Consider the following 17626-nt stretch of genomic DNA (forward strand, 5'->3'; position numbering starts at 1 on the left):
ACCGCATCGCAAGGAAAACACGAACCACCGCTATTAGCTTATGCTCATTCGCCTATGCGTAAATGCTCAGTGTGAAATAAAATTAAATGGCAGTCGAAAACCTCTCCTGCTAGCGCTACATTTGCTTGAGTTTACTTATAATTTTATTATCATGTAAGCTTTTAAAAATAAAAAAAAATAAAAATTTAATGAAAAACAGGGAAGATTGCACTTTGACCTTAAGTTATTTTGTGCCCTCTACTCCATAACTCATCCAAACGCACATCCCTTGTATATGACTTTTGCCAATATATAACGAAACACGTTTTCAAAGGAAAAATTGATATCAAGTTTCAAAATAATAAAGTGCGATGTTAATAAGAAAGAGTAAGTGCATTGCAATATGAAAGCAACCCAGTAGCCAAAGGTAATAACTGGAAGATAAGCTAGTAATACAAAATTGGAGGCCTAAAGGGTCTGTCAAATAGAACATTCCAGTACTCGATGCTTTAAAGCGCTTCAAACGAGTGAAGTAAAGCTGCCATTTGAGCAGCAAAAAATAAATAAACAAAGAGACGAAAGTGAGGGAGTAGCCCAGAATATACAATAAATCGTGCACACATATGCTGCATAACGTCAACGTGCGCATACATTTTCGCACAAGCATTTGCTTCTTTTCTGTGCTGACGTCACACAATTGTCAAATTCGTCAAAAATAATGTAGCGCTTTTCGGAAGGTGTCACTTTCGGCAAGACCGAATAGTAGTCACGCACCAATGCAGTCACGTATAATGTCACAAATAATGTATATATTTCATAGCTATATTAACTCATTTCATAGTTATGGCGGCCGCCGTAGCCGAGTGGGTTGGTGCGTGACTATATTCGGAATTCAGAGAGCATGAGGTTCGAAATTCGGTGAAAGACCAAAGCATTCTTAAAGTTGTATAATATTTCCACAATAAAGGAAAATTAAATTAATTTGTACGAAAGTGTTAATGATGAAATAGCAAATTTTTAAGTTTAGATGGAGTTGGTTTGGCCATTTTAAATAGAAGTGTGATTTACAAAAGAATAAGGCTTACGAGATTTTCTGTGATGTTCTAACAACAGATAAATAAGAGATTACAAATTTTAATCAAAATCAATAACTTATATATCAAAAACATAACATTACAATATTTTAGAGATCAGAATTAAAATTTGAAAGAGTATTTAAAGTTTGAGATTTACGAAGGCAAGGTTTTTTTTTTAATCAATTTAGCTTATGTTATATCGGGTATTTTTTAACTGCATGAGAACTATCGATATCGATTACTATGGCTTGACAGCTGAGAATATGTTGACATTTCTGTTCAGTAAGATTTGGAAAGTCATCATTCACCGTTTAACGTCAGAACCATGTTTCCGGAGTGTGGAAATTTATTTTGAAAAAAATATGTTCGTGGAAAATTTTACGTAATTTACTTGAGTCACGTGCCAGTAAAAAACAGCTTGTGCAGGAATTGAAGCCAAATGACCTTCGTTTACCTTGTATTTTTTGCTGATTCAGCTCTTTTAAATTAATTGGAAAAAGTAGTTAAGAATTGGACTGATCGAATGGACCATGTAACTCGTAGCCGCGGTGGACATATGCCGGATATCATATTCAAAAAATAAATGCCATCAAACTATCTACCAGATTATAGTACTCGTAAAACAAAATCCATTCCAACAATATTTCTGTTTTGTATAATCACTATAAGCTCTCAAGCTCTTAGAAACCCCTCCTTTGCATGTATACAAATTTTAAGTTTTTTTTAATCTGCTTTTCCATGATCCTTTGCTTTGAATATTATATTTATAGCTCAAATTTTCCGTTCTAATTTGAATATTCTATATCTTCATATAAAAAAATTTAAATAAACTGACCGAACTGACGAACAATAAATCACAAACATGAAGGTGTGTGCGCATTTCTGCAAATGGTTTATCCAGATTTTGTAGCTCAATGTCTGTTTTATTATATTTCTCAGTTAATCAATAATTACTTAACTTCTATAGTGTTACAAAATTCTTTTAGATTTTCAATGTCATACCAGATGCATTTTACATTATTTTAAGTTTACAACATCATCATCAAGTTCAATAAAATTTCAACAAAATTAATTAACACAATTACGATTACAAAACATTCTGGATACACAGTTACATTATTTCCCTATTTCTATTTTCTAATCTCTCTCTCCTTCTTCTCACTTTTTCAAATTCTTTGCCATTTTGGACATTTTGTACTCCAACTCCCTTTCGTCAGCTCCCGAAAAACGATCAACCTTACGGCCATTTCGTATGAATACAAATGTCGGCATACAAGACACTCGGAAATCATGTGCCACATGGCTGCACTTGTCCACGTCCACTCTTAGCACAAATGCTTGATCTTGATATTTTCGCGACAAAGCTTTAACTTTGGGCTCAATACTTTTGCAGGGACCACACCAGCTGGCTGTAAATTCGACCACCACCAAACGACCGCCAGCGGCTGCCAATTGCCTATCAAAATCAGCATTGCTTCGGACAGTGTGCAGCATTTCGATAGAAGAGAAACTTGTTGTTTTCAGATAAAATAAATATAAATTAAAAGAAAACTTTTACAAGATAATTAGGAATACAGTAAAATAAGCACCAGAGTCTTAATAACTCAACTGCGACGTCTTAATACTCTGCGAGCCTTACACAAAATAATTATGTTATAAGGTAACATTTTCATAGCGGCATAAGCTAAGCGCATTCAAGGTCCAACGTTAATTGATATAACGGTTGTCGAATTTATGTAATATAGTACCTATGTGTTACATACTTAACTTTTAACTTGTACTTAACCCATCTGCTGACATATAAACACTAAATATATACATAGACGAATGAGATTATTTTATTTGCATTGGTATTAGAGTGTTCCCAATTTCTGGGTAGGTTTGCTATAGAAATGCTTATACTCATCAGATCTCTGCAGCGAGTCGAAGGAATTTTGTTTACATACGAGTGTTCCTTCGACTGTCGAGTCGACGCTACGAGGATTATGCGGGCGTTTATACATATATTATATATATTCATATGTACTACAGCATTTTCTATTAAATGAAACTCCTCTCAAATGAAATTGAACCATTTTTAATAATAATGAACCAGAGTTGCAAAATTCATTTTTAATTATGAATAACGCCAGAATACATACATAAATATGGTTTTATAAGTTTCACTGAATTTAAAAAAGATAAATTTAATTTGAATAAAGTTTCGATTATTTTAAAAAAGATTGAATACAAACTGAAAATGTTATACAGCCATTCCAAATTAAATGTATTTTTTTTTTTAAAGTATGATATATGTGCATATTTTCCTTTTACATGACCTTCGGTTTCGTTCAAATTAGGCTCCTGATTAAACTGACGGAAATGGACTTAAGTAAATTTTTTAATTTGTTTTTACAGAATAATAACGCCTCAGCCGAATAGCTTGGTGCGCGACTACTACTCAGAAAGGCGTAGATTCCTGCCCCTCGGCAGGAATAGGCAAACTTTCGAGTGTATTTCTGAAAAAGCCCTCATAAAAACCATTTGCCGTTCGAAGTGAAACAACAGCAAGACGCACATCACAAATAGGAGAAAGAGCGCGGCCAAACACCTAACAGAAGTATATGCGCTAATTATTTATTTATTTTTTTATTAAGGAGAAAAAATGTAAATAGTCTCTAACATGAGGAAATTCAACACTTTCTGATCCGATTTGCAAAAATTGGAATCATTGGAATCGTTGGAAAATTTATAAATGAGACAGTATTTCAGTTTGTATCACTTAAAATATTTTCGCACACAATATTTTTTCAAAAGGCTTTACTTTTTAATTTACAAAATCTCGTTCCGAATTCCCAAAAATTTTTCAACTAAATTATATTCAATATTATTATTGTATTATTATTATTATTTAGTGACTGGTATGAATACCAGTACTAAAATTATGTTTGAGCATTGGCTGCAGAGGCCATCAGCTCTGTGTCGTCTGTGGGTGTCTGGATTATTTGTTATATTGTCATTTCGATAGTTTTAATGAATTTGCTTATTTTTTCGATGTTTGAGTGACTGGGAATGGCGAGGATGTCGCTTATTTGTTCTGAGTTTAGTATTTCTTTTCTTGCGTTGGCGTGATTTGGACATTTGTTGCGGATGTGGTCCAATGTTTGGTTTGTGTTGCAGGTTGTACAGATAGGGTGATTTTCTCTTTTTAAGATATGTTCATGGGTCTGTGTTGTGTGGCCTAGGCGAAGGCGGGAGAAAATTTAATAACAAGGTTAAATACCTTTTAAGTAATGCACATCGTTGGTTTCTTCTTCTTTATAGTTCCTCTCGTGGGCCCCTCCGGCAGACCCGAAGCTCCCAGTCTGGCTTTCCAATATCGCTACCTTCAACCACAATCAATGGTTTCGTGTACCAAAATAGAATATACTGGAATCAATATCAATTAAATGTAGTATCTTTTGTTATCTTTTAATTTTTATATAGCTTATTCGAAAACATTAACTGTATGTATTTTTTCTCTAATTTAAATGCTGCCAAGTAATATTAAATGTGCTAATGGTATACCAAGCACTTAAAACATCTAAGAATTGGATCTTACAAGAAATATGCCGTGTTCATAAACGTATATAATAAATTCATTTTATTTGGAAATCCTCAATTGTTACTTGCATAATTTTGTAATAAACTTTATAATAATTACTTATTAAAAAAAAATTCGAATATCCTAATGACACTTTTCTTCAAAGATCAAACGGTGAAACTGCAGAAAATGCCGCAAACTCATTTTCTAAGCATTCTAGCTCAAATGTTTCCTCTGAACTTAATCTATTCTGGCTACGAAATTCCACAAATTAGTACCACTCCTTTGGAATGTTGCTCAATCAAAATCAATCAAAAATCTGAGGCAGGATATTCCATCTTTGAAATTTTCTAAATAACCCGATACTTATGGGGTTTCAGTTATAGCCCAAACAATTTGTTTTTCTTGATACGAGATTAAAATTCGTGTTATTTTTAATTTGTTTTTTTCTTTAAGGGGGGAGCCTCATGTAGAAGCCTCAAAATCGGTAATTTTTTAAACATACAGTGCACTCGCGATAACTCGAACTAATTAAAACAGGCGCTGTTCGATTTATCGAATTTGTTCGACTTATCAATTGAGTGTGCTATGTTAAAAAAACAGTCATCGATATCGATTTTTCGATCGATTGTTGAAAATGGAAGCCAGTAGAAAATTTCTGTGGTATAGTTTCGTTATACGAATTACATTTTGGTCCATTGGCTGGATCAATGGTGTCACATTCGGCAGCATAAACATAGTTAAAATTAAACCATCCTCGGACTTTAATTCGATTTCGTTGGGATGTGATGGGGCATTATCAATTAGAAGAAGAGCCTTCTCAGATAATCCCCATCTTTCAAATTTTTTCTTACCTAAATATTAAAGTCATTTAACTTGGTTAAAAAAATTGTTTTAATGAATCTGGATTTTACCTGCGGCACGAACGAATTATGAAACCAGTCTTTGAAAATCGCCGAAGTCATCCAGGCTGATTTGGAATTTTTGTACTCCACCGGACAGTTAAAATTTTTGAAAACACGAGGAATTCTTTTGCTTTGTCAATAACGAGAAGTTTAAGCTTATGGTTGCCGGTAGCGTTAGTGCAAGCCATAAATTGCCTTATCTTTCTTTTTTATAAGACTTATGGTGGACTTGGCTACCCCATATTCCTTCGCTAGAGAAGTAACACTACGTCCACGTTTAATTTTGTTAAGGACTTCAGCCCTCTCTTTTAATGTTAAACACTTCTACCTTTTACGATCCATTACTCACGTGCACTGATATACTACAAATGACAAATTTAAAGCAATTTGGTCAATGCAAGATGTTGTTCCCAGAAAACTAACGGGATATTAACGCCGAAATATTCATATGGACAATACACTAGTATAGATATAATTTATATACATATACTATTACATATGTATCTATGTACAAAATGTACATGTTTGAAAAGAATGTGTGTACAAATAAATTTGTTTTTTTGTTCGAGTTATAGCGCTTTTTTATTGTTCGAGTTACAAAGAAGTCAATAGGGGAAAAAATGTGTTCGAGTTAGCACGTCGTTCGACTTAGCGGCTATTCGAGTTACCGCGAGTGCACTGTATTTTTAAAGGGGATAAATTATTAATTATATTATTTTGAAGCTTGAACACAACTATATTTAACCTTGCGAGAGTACAAAAAATTTTTTTTTTCATTTTTTTTTCAAAATGGCGGCTCAGGATCATTTCTTTTCGGCTCCCTACGGCGCAAGGTCCCAATCTGCTCTATTTATTACTCTTGATTTATCGATCTGAAACAAAAAAATGAAATTGATTTTTTATAACATATTTACGGAAAGGATCTATAAAATTAAAAAAAAAAACAAGTATAAAAATAATTGCAAAATAAGCCTTTGAAAAAAAGTCAGAATTTAGGGCTATTTTATTGACATTTTTAACCCCCAAAAAAAAATTTATCAACGTGAAATATCTGAAATTTTAGGTTTATCCTTCCGATAGTAATGTACAGAAAGGCTTCACCAAACTTCAAACAAATCGGTCGATAACTTTAACTCGAGTTACAACACGAGCAGTTTTTAAAAAAGTCGTTTCGAGATAATTGAGTTTAAAGTTTGAGGTACAGGAGCGCGCGGACCGCTCTCTACCTAGTGAGTGGGCTGTAGAAGCTATAATATTGAGAATTTCGGCATCAAAATTTCACAGTATATTCCTAAGATACTATTTTTTCAGATTATCGAAACAAAAAAAAATCGATTTTTGAGGCTTCTACATGAGGCTCCCCCCTTAAGCGTTGAGTCTTTTCGCAGTGCTTCAATAAAAATACTTAATTTTTGTTTGTAAATAAAGCATACGGTACAATTTTTTGGACATTCATGAGATCGTGCTTTCGCAATTATTTTTAAAAATAATAATAAAAACGATGTGTCTAAAAGTACGTTCGCATAAGGCAGATTACCTGCAAAAGTGCCAATCAGCTGTCAATTGTTTTTAGTGTAATTAAAGGAGAGATTACGTTGCATTCACTTTCATATTCCTACTAGATCTCTACGCAATACTTACCCATTTCATCTTAAATTTTTAACGCGAATTATGCGCGTAATGTCCTATTACCCGCACTTTAAGAGAATTCAATGAGATCTCGAGTTCTATTCCGCTTGACTTTTCGGTTTCAAAGAGCGATTTTTATAAATTTCTAAACTTTTTTTAAACTTATTTAATAATTATCTGTATTAATTTAAGCTCATATTAGTTCTAAGTCTGGTCTGTAAAAACAATAATTACGTTTTAGACTTGAAATAAACGAAATGAACGAAATACTGTTGTGAAAAGTTTATCGTCATATAAATTATTTTGGTGGAACATTTCGGTATTTTGTTCGTTTAATTCTTATTAAAGATATAAATAGTTTATAATTTAATTCCGCAATTGACTGCTAATAATAAACAGTGGAAGGAAATCCGTAAACGACGTTTACTGAGGTTTCAAAGAATTATGGCAGCAATACGCACTCGAAATTCGATATTACATTTTATAATAAGTAATAAGAAGACACACGCTTTTTTCGTTATATGAATGCAAAGTTAATCATTTCTAAAAATAATTATGTCTAAAAACTGTTTTCTTTGCATTTTATTTAGTTTTTGCTTTCACGTTTTTCTTTACACTCGTAAAAATAATGATCTATTATACAGAAAACACAAGATTGTATGGTAAACCTCCGAGTGTATTTCTGCCACGAAAAATCTCCTCATAAAAAACCATTTGCTGTTCGGAGTCACCTTAAAACTGTAGGTTCCTCCATTTGTGGAACAACATCAAGATACACACCACAAATAGGAGGAGGAGCTCGGCCAAACATCTAAGAGAAATGTAAACGCGAATTGTTTATTTATTTTTTAGGTTCTTAAAGTTCTTATTTTCATAATAAGTTTCATGATGTTGTTGTATCCATGGTTAAAATTACATAGAAAAAGGTACCGTCTCGGAATTATTCCTTACTTACTCTAGGTGTCACTTTTGAAAGACCCTTTATTAATAACACAGAATGCAAAACATTATAATCACACATACATACATACATACATATGTAAGTCTTACAGAGTTTATTAACATATTCATTTTTTTTTTTAATTTTCGAAAATATTTTCTTTGACAAATTTAAGCACCAAAATTTTTATATTTATTTTTTGGCGTGTTTTTTTTTTTTAAATAAGCTATTTTAGCATGTCTTCTCGGCGTGCGCCATCCAACAGAAATGTTCTCAGAGCTTCACTGTCTGCGGGACCTGCTCAAAGTGCACCTGCGGTTGCGGCTCGAAACGCGCCAACAGTTGCTGTACCAGCCCAAATGGCTTCCGTACCCGATGAATCTGTTCGAAATGATCCAGCAACTACGGCTCAAAATATGGCAGCTCAAATTATTTCAGCATCAGCAACACCAGCAACCACGACAACCACTGGTAATTCCCCAGCACCAGTAGTACCGTCTCAAACACCCCCAACAGCTAACGAACCAGCATCAGCACATAAACCACCTTCAACTCCTTCTGACCCGGTTCCACCTGCGTTGCCTCCATCACCAATTTTGAATGATACGGTAAATGAGCTAGTAATCATATCTGATCGGGATACTTATGACCAACTTCTAACCGATGCCGGACGTAAACATTTACTGCTAGAATTTTTTGCGCCTTGGTGTGGAGCTTGTATGCTAATAAATAGGAAACTTGAAGAATTACTCACTACGTATAAAGGCAAGTTGATCATTGCAAAAGTAAATATTGACGATTGTGAACAAATAGCCATTGATAACGAAGTTACTATGATGCCTTCGTTTGTATTGATAAAGGAGAATCAAGTATTGGAAAGATTTGCTGGCAGCAATGAGGACAAATTAGTTAGCATTATCAAAAAGTATGTGGGAGAGCCTATGAATAGCGGAGAAGAGGCAAATGGGCCTCAACAATAGTAAAGAAGAAGCTCGGCAAACTGACGCGAACGTTAACGGTTCTACAAACAACAAAAACATCGCTAACATAGCTAACATTTACAATATTTAAAAATGTTTTGGAAGAATAAATTAAATATATGTATGTGTGTATGTACATACATATATTGTTAATCAGCATAATCGATTATTAATGATATTATGTACAATATATTGTTTAGGCGTCTGTCACAAGATTTTGTCAAAATTTGTGGTGTATTGATTAATTTGTAATATAAAATTATATACGAGTATAATTATATTAATTATAATAGCGCCATTTTAGGGATGTTTGTGCCGTTACAACACTTTGCTCAAGAAAAAAAATTCGTTTGAATTCACAACCACGCTGTTGTGATTTTGCTGTTAAAGAAATAAAGAAAATATTAAAAATATAAATTTTTCGTCCAAATAAGAAATTGCTACATATATCGAGAAATCAATTTGATTGCAACCCGGAAATCATGGTATACATAATTCAAAATAAAGAGGACCTGGACAAGAAGATCGAAGAAGCACGCAGCTCCGGTCAATTGGTGGTCATTGACTTTTTTGCAAACTGGTGCGGACCTTGTAAGATTATCAGCCCGAAGCTGGAAGAATTAGCCACTCAATATGCTGATAAAGCAGTTGTAGTGAAAGTAAACGTGGACGATTGTGAAGAAATTGCTCTCGAATACAATGTTAACAGCATGCCGACTTTCGTGTTCATCAAGGATAATCACATTATTGATGTGTTTGTTGGCGGCAACTCTGAGAAACTTGTTAAGAACATGGAAAAGTATGTAGGCGAGCCAATACCTATTGAAAATATGCCTGAGATTGCTGAAGCCGAACAGATATTGGAGGAGGAGCAACCAGTTCTTGACTAAATAACTGATTCTATACAATGAAAATACTGAATATACTTACAAAAATGAGTGTTTAACGTAATAAATTGAATTAACTTACATATTGTATTACTCTGCCAAGCATGGCATGCACTTTATTTCCAAATTAAAATTGTTTTTCAACGTACATTTATTTGAATGGATTCAGAGATAAATGAACTTTTGCTAAACCAAAAAAATCCTCAAAGGCGGTGATTTTAATAGCATGAGCATACTAATTCAATCATTTCAAGTTCAGGTAAAGGAAAAATATTGTTATTTTATATTGGAAAAGTTTATTCACATGCTGGAATTCCACGTATGGAAGTTTACCAAATAAAAAAAATGCTAGTGCTAAGTTAAATTTATGTATATCTACCGTGTATATACCTCTAAACACTTTTAGCCCGTGATTAAACTCTCACTTTTTGGCAAATGTGATCTTCATAGCATGTGACGGCGTTATCTTGAAGCCTTGCAGTGCCTCCTTCGCAGCATTACTTTGTAATTCGGTGGCGAATTCTACGAAGGCAATGTCGTGACGGTTTGGCACTAAACGCACCTCTTTGAAGCCAGGGAATTGATTGAACAACATGGAAAGCATCATTTCATTTGTTTCTTCCGGCAAATTGGTGAGGAAAAGAATTTGGTTTGGTGGTTGTTCAGTTTGTGTATTTGGATTCGCATTTTCAGCATTTGACGTCTTCTTCTTTTTATCTCTGCAATAAAAAAATACACGTTGTTAAAATACAACTTAGTATTAACAAAAAAACTTAAGTTTACTTACTTTTTGTCTTCTGTGGTTTGTGCCGGCTTTGGTGGTTTGACTTTCTTGGGACGCTCTTTGAATGTACCCTTTATCTTGGCCACTATGTCGCTATCTGACTTTGAGTAAGCAATGCGCATTGGTTTATCATAGAACGGAAATCCCTGCATAGTACGGAGCGCATTCGATGCACTTGCAATTTCTTTAAAAATCACAAACGCTTGACCACGCATTTTAAGCGTTTTTAGCGCCACAATATCTAGAATTTGCCCGAATTGAGAGAAAATGGCGTACAACGACTTTTTGAGTTCTTCTTTCTTAATTTTTTCATTAAGATTATTAATGTAAATTGTTTGATTTGGTCGAGCATCCATTTTTTAATAATAATTTAGTGAAAATTGTTAAATAAACCACGCAAAACGTTGTTAATACGAAAACCTAAAAAACGTATTTTGACGTTCTCTTTTAATATCGGCGTTCGTACATGAGTGGTGAAGAGAAATGTATGCAAGTTCTATTGGTGTATGCGCAAAGACGACGCAGAGTTGTATCCTTCAATTACTTTTGATTAATTTTGCTATTCAAATGAATTTTAATATTAAATTTGTAATTCTTATTGCATAGTAACTGGCACAGAAGAATTACCAATGTAAACTATAGTTGGTATATTAATGACAGATATATACATATATATATTGTAGGCCGCGGTAGTCGAATCAATTGGTCGTGACTACTATTCAAAATTCGGAGAGAACGTAGGATCGAATCTCGGTGAAGGACCAAACAAGAAAAGATTATTTCTAAAAGCGGTCGCCCCTCGGCAGGAAATGGCAAACCTCCAAGTCTATTACTGCCATGAAAAATCTCCTCATAGAAAATATTTGCCGCTCGGAGTCGACTTAAAACTGTAGATCCCTCCATTTGTGGAATAGCGTCAAGACGCATACTAAAATAGAAGAAGGAGCTCGACCAAACACCCAAAAAAGGGGGCCAGCGCCTTCTGTTTTAAATAAAGAACATTAAAATAAAGAATATTTATAACAGAAATCACTTATAACTACAAAAGAATTTATTTTCATTTTTTGCTAATATGGAGGTACTTCTGCCAAAAATTTTAGTGATGAAAATATTTAACCCGACGTTGTTATTGTAACAGTAATACAAGCCCTGTCAGTGTAGTGTACATATATACCGGGCATTATTGTCTAGCTCATCTAAAGGTAGGCCCAGGAAACATGCTGTATCGACAGGTTGGGTCCAGAGGGAGGGGGTGTTAGATGAATGGGGTTTAAGGTGGTTAGTGTCGTGCAGGGTGCCTTTACATGCAGAACATATGTTTGGTATATCGGGGCCAATTCTGGATAAATAGGAGTTTATCCAGAACATAATTATAAACTAGCCATCTCTAGTGGACCGTTATTATAACCCGGCGTTGTTGTTGTTGTTGTAGCAGCCTAAACATTCCCCATACTGCACATCCCCCATACTGCTGAAGTGACAGTCCTTGGCCAAATATAAATCCGGGTCGTTCTGGTAACGTAGAACCGACTGTCGTGGGAACGTGTAACGTCATCTGTTTCTGTTAACTTTAACTTTTTCATATGTTAATTTTGAATCTGACATGCAAACAGCTATTTTTTAATATCAACTGCTATTTTTTCACATAACATTCTTATAAATATAAATAGATATCTTTCTTATAAAATATAATTTTATAATAAGAAATATACATTAATTCCATGCTTTGAAAAAGATACAATATTTCCCATTGAATAATAATTTATTTGAAAACAACATTCATAATAACTCAATTGAATATATTCACAATAGAAGTTTAGGTAATCTTTTACAAATTTTGCGCTTTTCATTTTCGTATTCTGCACTTTAAATCCCTATCATCTTTTATTTTTTGTTGTTGAGTTACATTGCTTTTCGTTCTTTCTTTTATAATTTTAACCAATTTTAGATTTTCTGTTAGTTTTGTGAAAAATTGTGTGAATAACAATAAAAAAATAAGCAAGATTCGATTTGGTGTATTGGCATTTTAATGCTATAAAACAAAATGTCGAAAAGTAAAACGAATTCGATGGCGACCGGAGAAACAAATCTAATTGAAGTGAAATCAAAGGTGAAATAGAGAAATGTACAAAAAGAAGAAAAATTACTACCTATAAGCGTTGAATAGTGTTGATTTGAAGATGTGTAATTCAACTCATAAATCTTAAGATTATTAAACTGTTAGATCAAAATAATAGCGATATATGTAGTTCGAATTTGCTTTGTAAAATCGGGGCACAGCAGTATGATTCATAGCAGCGCCATTGCCACCTTCTGTACCGCCACCGTCGGTAATTTTGTCAAGCTAGCCGCTAAGTTGGGCTAGGCTTTTTGCAACATAAAGCGATAAGCTTTACATTGAAAATCAAATTACATATTCTTAAATCGCCGTGTTATATACACATATTTATAACAACATCTAATATTAACTTCCTGCTCTTCATAATCGCAACAGGCGTCCTCATAAACTATCGAGTTTTAAATCTATCGACGTACTGCATTATCTTCGACAATTTAACTATTTAAAAAATAATTGTTTGGTCCAGAGCGTTGGTAAATTAAACCTAGAAATTTAGAACAGTATCGAGCAAATATCGAGGCACCTGTGAGCGTAGATAAGTTTAGAATACTTTGACTGTGTGGGTTCACAAGGCCACCCTAAGCAACGTTCTAACAACCAAAAACAAAAAATAGAATCCTCAAAAGTTAATAATTGTTAAAAAATAAAAACACTAATTGTATTGAGTATTATATATTATATAATTTATAAAAAATCAAGTGCGTGTAGCTATACTGCATATTTGAAGATACAATGTGATAGCGTATAAACACTCTAGTTTTCATGACCTCGATAAAATAAAACAGTTTTCATTGCCGCAATTGTTTAACTATATATGTATTAGGTATGTACCTAAAGTCACACGAACATTCATGTTATGGGGGAGTGTTTGTTATAGCCCAGAAGTCGCATTACATTCCCAATAATTTATTCAAAGCCGTCACTCAGCGAATTCCTTAAACGGTTGTGCCGCTATTATTGATATCTTATATAGACACTAATGCTAATTCTAATATTTTTCGAACATGGAAAAATAACTTCCAAAGACATCAAATATGTGTATGCATGTGCATAAATTAGGTTTCAATTAATGAAAAATTAAAAAATGTAATTTTCTGTTTGTTATATTCCTCAGTTTGATGCAGAATTTCGTCGCTGGAGTTTTAAACGTCATGGCGATATACAAAATTTCGAGGATTTCTCTGCCCTCATTGAAAAACTGCATAGACTGCACACCCTACAATTTATTATTTTATACATTGATCCACGTGACAACGACCTGTTGCCAATTAATAATGATGATAACTTTGGTAGAGCGTTAAAAATTGCACGGCCATTGCTGCGCATAATCGTGCAACGTAAAGGTGAGTAGATGCTTTGTAATACATTTACGTTTTTATTACTCCTTCTTGATTTAGATGATTTGGAGGAGTTTCCGGGTTTTGGCACAATGAAGCCACGCAACAATCTAATCAGCAGCATACTAGGTCAGACGCCAGTTAAGGCAAAGGCACCAACTATTTCAATACCACATGATTTCCGTCAAGTATCGGCTATTATTGATGTCGATATTGTTCCTGAAACGCATCGTCGTGTACGATTGTTAAAGCATGGTAGCGATAAACCGCTGGGTTTCTATATAAGGCAAGTTCCCCAATGTTAGTAATTATGTAGGTTATATAAATTACAGAAACTAAGTAAAAATGAGTTTTGAACTATGTTATGTGGAAAATTGATATGCTACCAAACAAAAAACAAAACCAATATGCGCATTCAAATATTTCTAAATCGGTTAGAAATCTCTAGCTAACCACTGATTTGAATTTTAATTTTAGGATAATTTGATTTGGTAGAACTTTTATTTATGAAATTATTTAGAAATATAGTCCCACCGTTGTTGTTGTTGTAGCAGCATAAACATTCCCCATATTTACATACGGTCCTTGGTCGGATATAAATCCGGGTCGTTTCGGTAACGTAGAACCGACTGTCGTGGAAACGACACACAATATTGAGAAGCATAGTCCCACCGTCATTTGGAGGTGTTAAACGTTATTAAACAAAATTGATATGAATTCAGAAAATCGTGCGTTTTCATATTCTTTTTTCTTGTCGTGTAGCTTTTACCTATAAATTAATATCAACGCGTCCAGTGCAAATATATAAGATCAGTCACAATCATAACCCGTTAGTTCGAGCTTTAATTAAATTATTGTAACAATATATTAACAATTTTTAATGGTTTGAGCTTTCAATTTTCAAATAAGAAACAAATTCGGTATAACACATCCATTTAAAATGTAACCGAGTTTGTAAAAGCAAACTTTCCAATTATCACATTACGACCTTATAAAATATTTATCAATATTCACAATGTCTTTCTTTACACAGAGATGGAACGTCGGTACGCGTAACCGCAAACGGACTAGAAAAACAACCTGGTATTTTCATATCGCGGCTTGTGCCTGGTGGCCTTGCTGAAAGTACTGGGCTTTTAGCAGTCAATGATGAGGTTATAGAAGTAAATGGTATTGAAGTGGCTGGTAAAACGCTGGATCAGGTGCGATTTAATGACAATTCCCAATGTATTGTACTCATTAATAAAACTTTATTTTAAAATTTTTAGGTCACCGATATGATGGTGGCAAATAGCTCCAATTTAATAATTACCGTAAAGCCGGCAAACCAACGTACGCTTACCTCGCCACGGCGCGGCTCATTCTCGCGCACAAGTCAACTATCGAGTGGTTCACATCATACTAATCAGACTAATACATCTGATGAGAATGAACAAGACGAGCAAGATGAAATTGTTGATCTGACCGGTGTAACACTCGATGATCACAACAATGTTACTTCACAGCAACATCAGCAACAGTCAACGGTGCCCTCACCGGCATTGATTATCACGTCACAACATCACCAGACGTCATCAACAGCTTCTACAGTTGTAGGTGGTGGCGAGTCCAAAGATGGCATACTACATCTTTGAATGGAATAAGAGAAGCGGCAAATCAATATTGAGAATGGAATGAAAAGATCGACATATTTAGGCGAGGGCAAATGTAACTTTCGAAAATCGAACAAAGTAGAAGTGCGAAGTATATATATATATACAATTTGAAAAAGTTTTCAAGTCTACAAAAATCTAAGCAATCTTAGGCATAAAAGAGAAAAGACATATACACACAAATTTTCATGTTTCATGTTTTATTTTTTATTTCTACATTCCAAACTAGTACTATTTAATTATAAATGAATGTGTAAAGTGAAAAGTTATTTATGCGATTGAACAGATTGTTACGAGTTAATGTTCAAAAACTATGCCCGTTGTCGCGATTTAACTACACAAACTGTATTATTAGGCACATATACACATAGTTACATACATACATATCTGCATAGATGCCAGAAAAACGTGTGTTGTTAATATTTTTAATCATGTTTTATTGTAGTTGTCTTCTTACTTATTATACACATACATTTAAATTTAGTGTTAAATTGTCAGTTTGTTTTCATTGTGCTATTTCATACAATTCTTTGAATTAAAATATACATACATATGTATTATTTGACAGTGTACGTTATGAAGCTCCTTAAAACTTCACATTCCGAAAAGAAATTTGTGATTTTATGTAATTCGTGTCAAAATTTTCCTTGTATTGTATTATGATGCCTTTTTGGAACGCAAAATGTTTGCTGTACAATGTATTTCATGAAATTCTTGAGCATACATAATTATTTTTTAGTAAACAAAGCTAAGTAAAAATCTTATATATATGATTTTCAGCAAGTTTTAGTAAATATACCGAAATTATCAAGGCAAACAAGATCCAATTTAATTTACTGTCAGCGTCAATTATACTTATTGACTTGATATTTGATTTGAGTGTTAGATTTATTAAAATTGTTTACACATACACTATTCATACCACGATGTTCTTATGAAAAAATTTCGTGAAATTGAGATTTCTTATATTATTTGAAATTAGTTCTCTTGGAGCGTATTAACCAAATTTTTACACATAAATTTATCACTAGAAAAATATTTCATCAGTGCACAGTATATGAACGTCTGATAATAAAAAAAGGAAATATAAGCAATTATTCCGTAATAATTAATTGTACAACTCCGTAAAAAATTTGCTCAAGCTAAAGTTTTTTATTTATTTTACACGAATTTAGAGATATCATTTTAAATTCACCAAAGAGTTGGTAATTTCAAAAAATTCTTCGCTCACTTAAAAATCAAATGGCCTTTAAAAAATAACTAAATTATATTAATAGCAATTAGAAAGTCAAGCAAAGCAAAAACAGTAAAGTAAAACATCAACTTGCATGTGTCTTATAGCCTTTTAGTGAACTAAAGTACTTATACAATACTATACGTCCTATATACACACATACCAGTAAATAACAATTAAGACAGTTCGATCCTATTTTACGCTCGTCCATTAGTGGTTAGATACATAAAATTACAACTTTCTACTTTTCTGTACTATTGAACTGAAAAAATTGTAAAATAACTTAGAGCAAATAAAATAGAAACCACTCGAAAGACTTATCAATTTATGCCTTCATATGTAATGGATTTTATAGCAAAGTAACACACAAAATGACGAAATAGAAAAGACCAGAGATTTAGATATGAGAATTTTAAGCAATATTTAAAAAGCTTATGCTGATTTGAATTAGAAAATAAATTTTTAAGCTACATATTATTGTAATTGTCAAAACCGATTGAGAGTAAAAAAGTAATTTTGTGAAATAAACACATTTTATACAT

The 17626-nt window shown here is 33.2% G+C and overlaps 5 protein-coding genes across 5 annotated transcripts; 3 read left to right on the forward strand and 2 right to left on the reverse strand.

Annotated features, from left to right (window-relative positions):
• Positions 1-1270: 1270 nt before the first annotated feature.
• Positions 1271-9291, forward strand: LOC128857778 (uncharacterized). Its single transcript, XM_054093527.1, has 2 exons — positions 1271-1419; positions 8318-9291. Exons 1-2 carry the CDS (start codon positions 1274-1276, stop codon positions 9069-9071), a joined length of 900 nt encoding a protein of 299 aa, XP_053949502.1. The 5' UTR covers positions 1271-1273; the 3' UTR covers positions 9072-9291.
• LOC128857781 (thioredoxin-2) lies at positions 1958-2808 on the reverse strand. Its single transcript, XM_054093530.1, has one exon. It carries the CDS (start codon positions 2547-2549, stop codon positions 2214-2216), a length of 336 nt encoding a protein of 111 aa, XP_053949505.1. The 5' UTR covers positions 2550-2808; the 3' UTR covers positions 1958-2213.
• A 168-nt stretch (positions 9292-9459) lies between the features above and the next one.
• LOC128857780 (thioredoxin-2-like) lies at positions 9460-10048 on the forward strand. Its single transcript, XM_054093529.1, has one exon. It carries the CDS (start codon positions 9554-9556, stop codon positions 9959-9961), a length of 408 nt encoding a protein of 135 aa, XP_053949504.1. The 5' UTR covers positions 9460-9553; the 3' UTR covers positions 9962-10048.
• On the reverse strand, positions 10044-11191 carry LOC128857779 (U1 small nuclear ribonucleoprotein A). Its single transcript, XM_054093528.1, has 2 exons — positions 10746-11191; positions 10044-10677 (listed from the first exon to the last, which is right to left on the reverse strand). Exons 1-2 carry the CDS (start codon positions 11096-11098, stop codon positions 10380-10382), a joined length of 651 nt encoding a protein of 216 aa, XP_053949503.1. The 5' UTR covers positions 11099-11191; the 3' UTR covers positions 10044-10379.
• A 1429-nt stretch (positions 11192-12620) lies between these two features.
• Positions 12621-17404, forward strand: LOC128857784 (partitioning defective protein 6). The gene is made up of 5 exons (XM_054093537.1): positions 12621-12852; positions 13976-14204; positions 14259-14484; positions 15232-15400; positions 15467-17404. The coding sequence occupies exons 1-5, from the start codon at positions 12787-12789 to the stop codon at positions 15830-15832; spliced, it is 1056 nt and encodes a 351-aa protein (XP_053949512.1). The 5' UTR covers positions 12621-12786; the 3' UTR covers positions 15833-17404.
• The last annotated feature ends 222 nt before the right edge of the window (positions 17405-17626 follow it).

This window comes from Anastrepha ludens, chromosome 3 (assembly GCF_028408465.1).
Source record: "Anastrepha ludens isolate Willacy chromosome 3, idAnaLude1.1, whole genome shotgun sequence".
Lineage (NCBI taxonomy): Eukaryota > Metazoa > Arthropoda > Insecta > Diptera > Tephritidae > Anastrepha > Anastrepha ludens.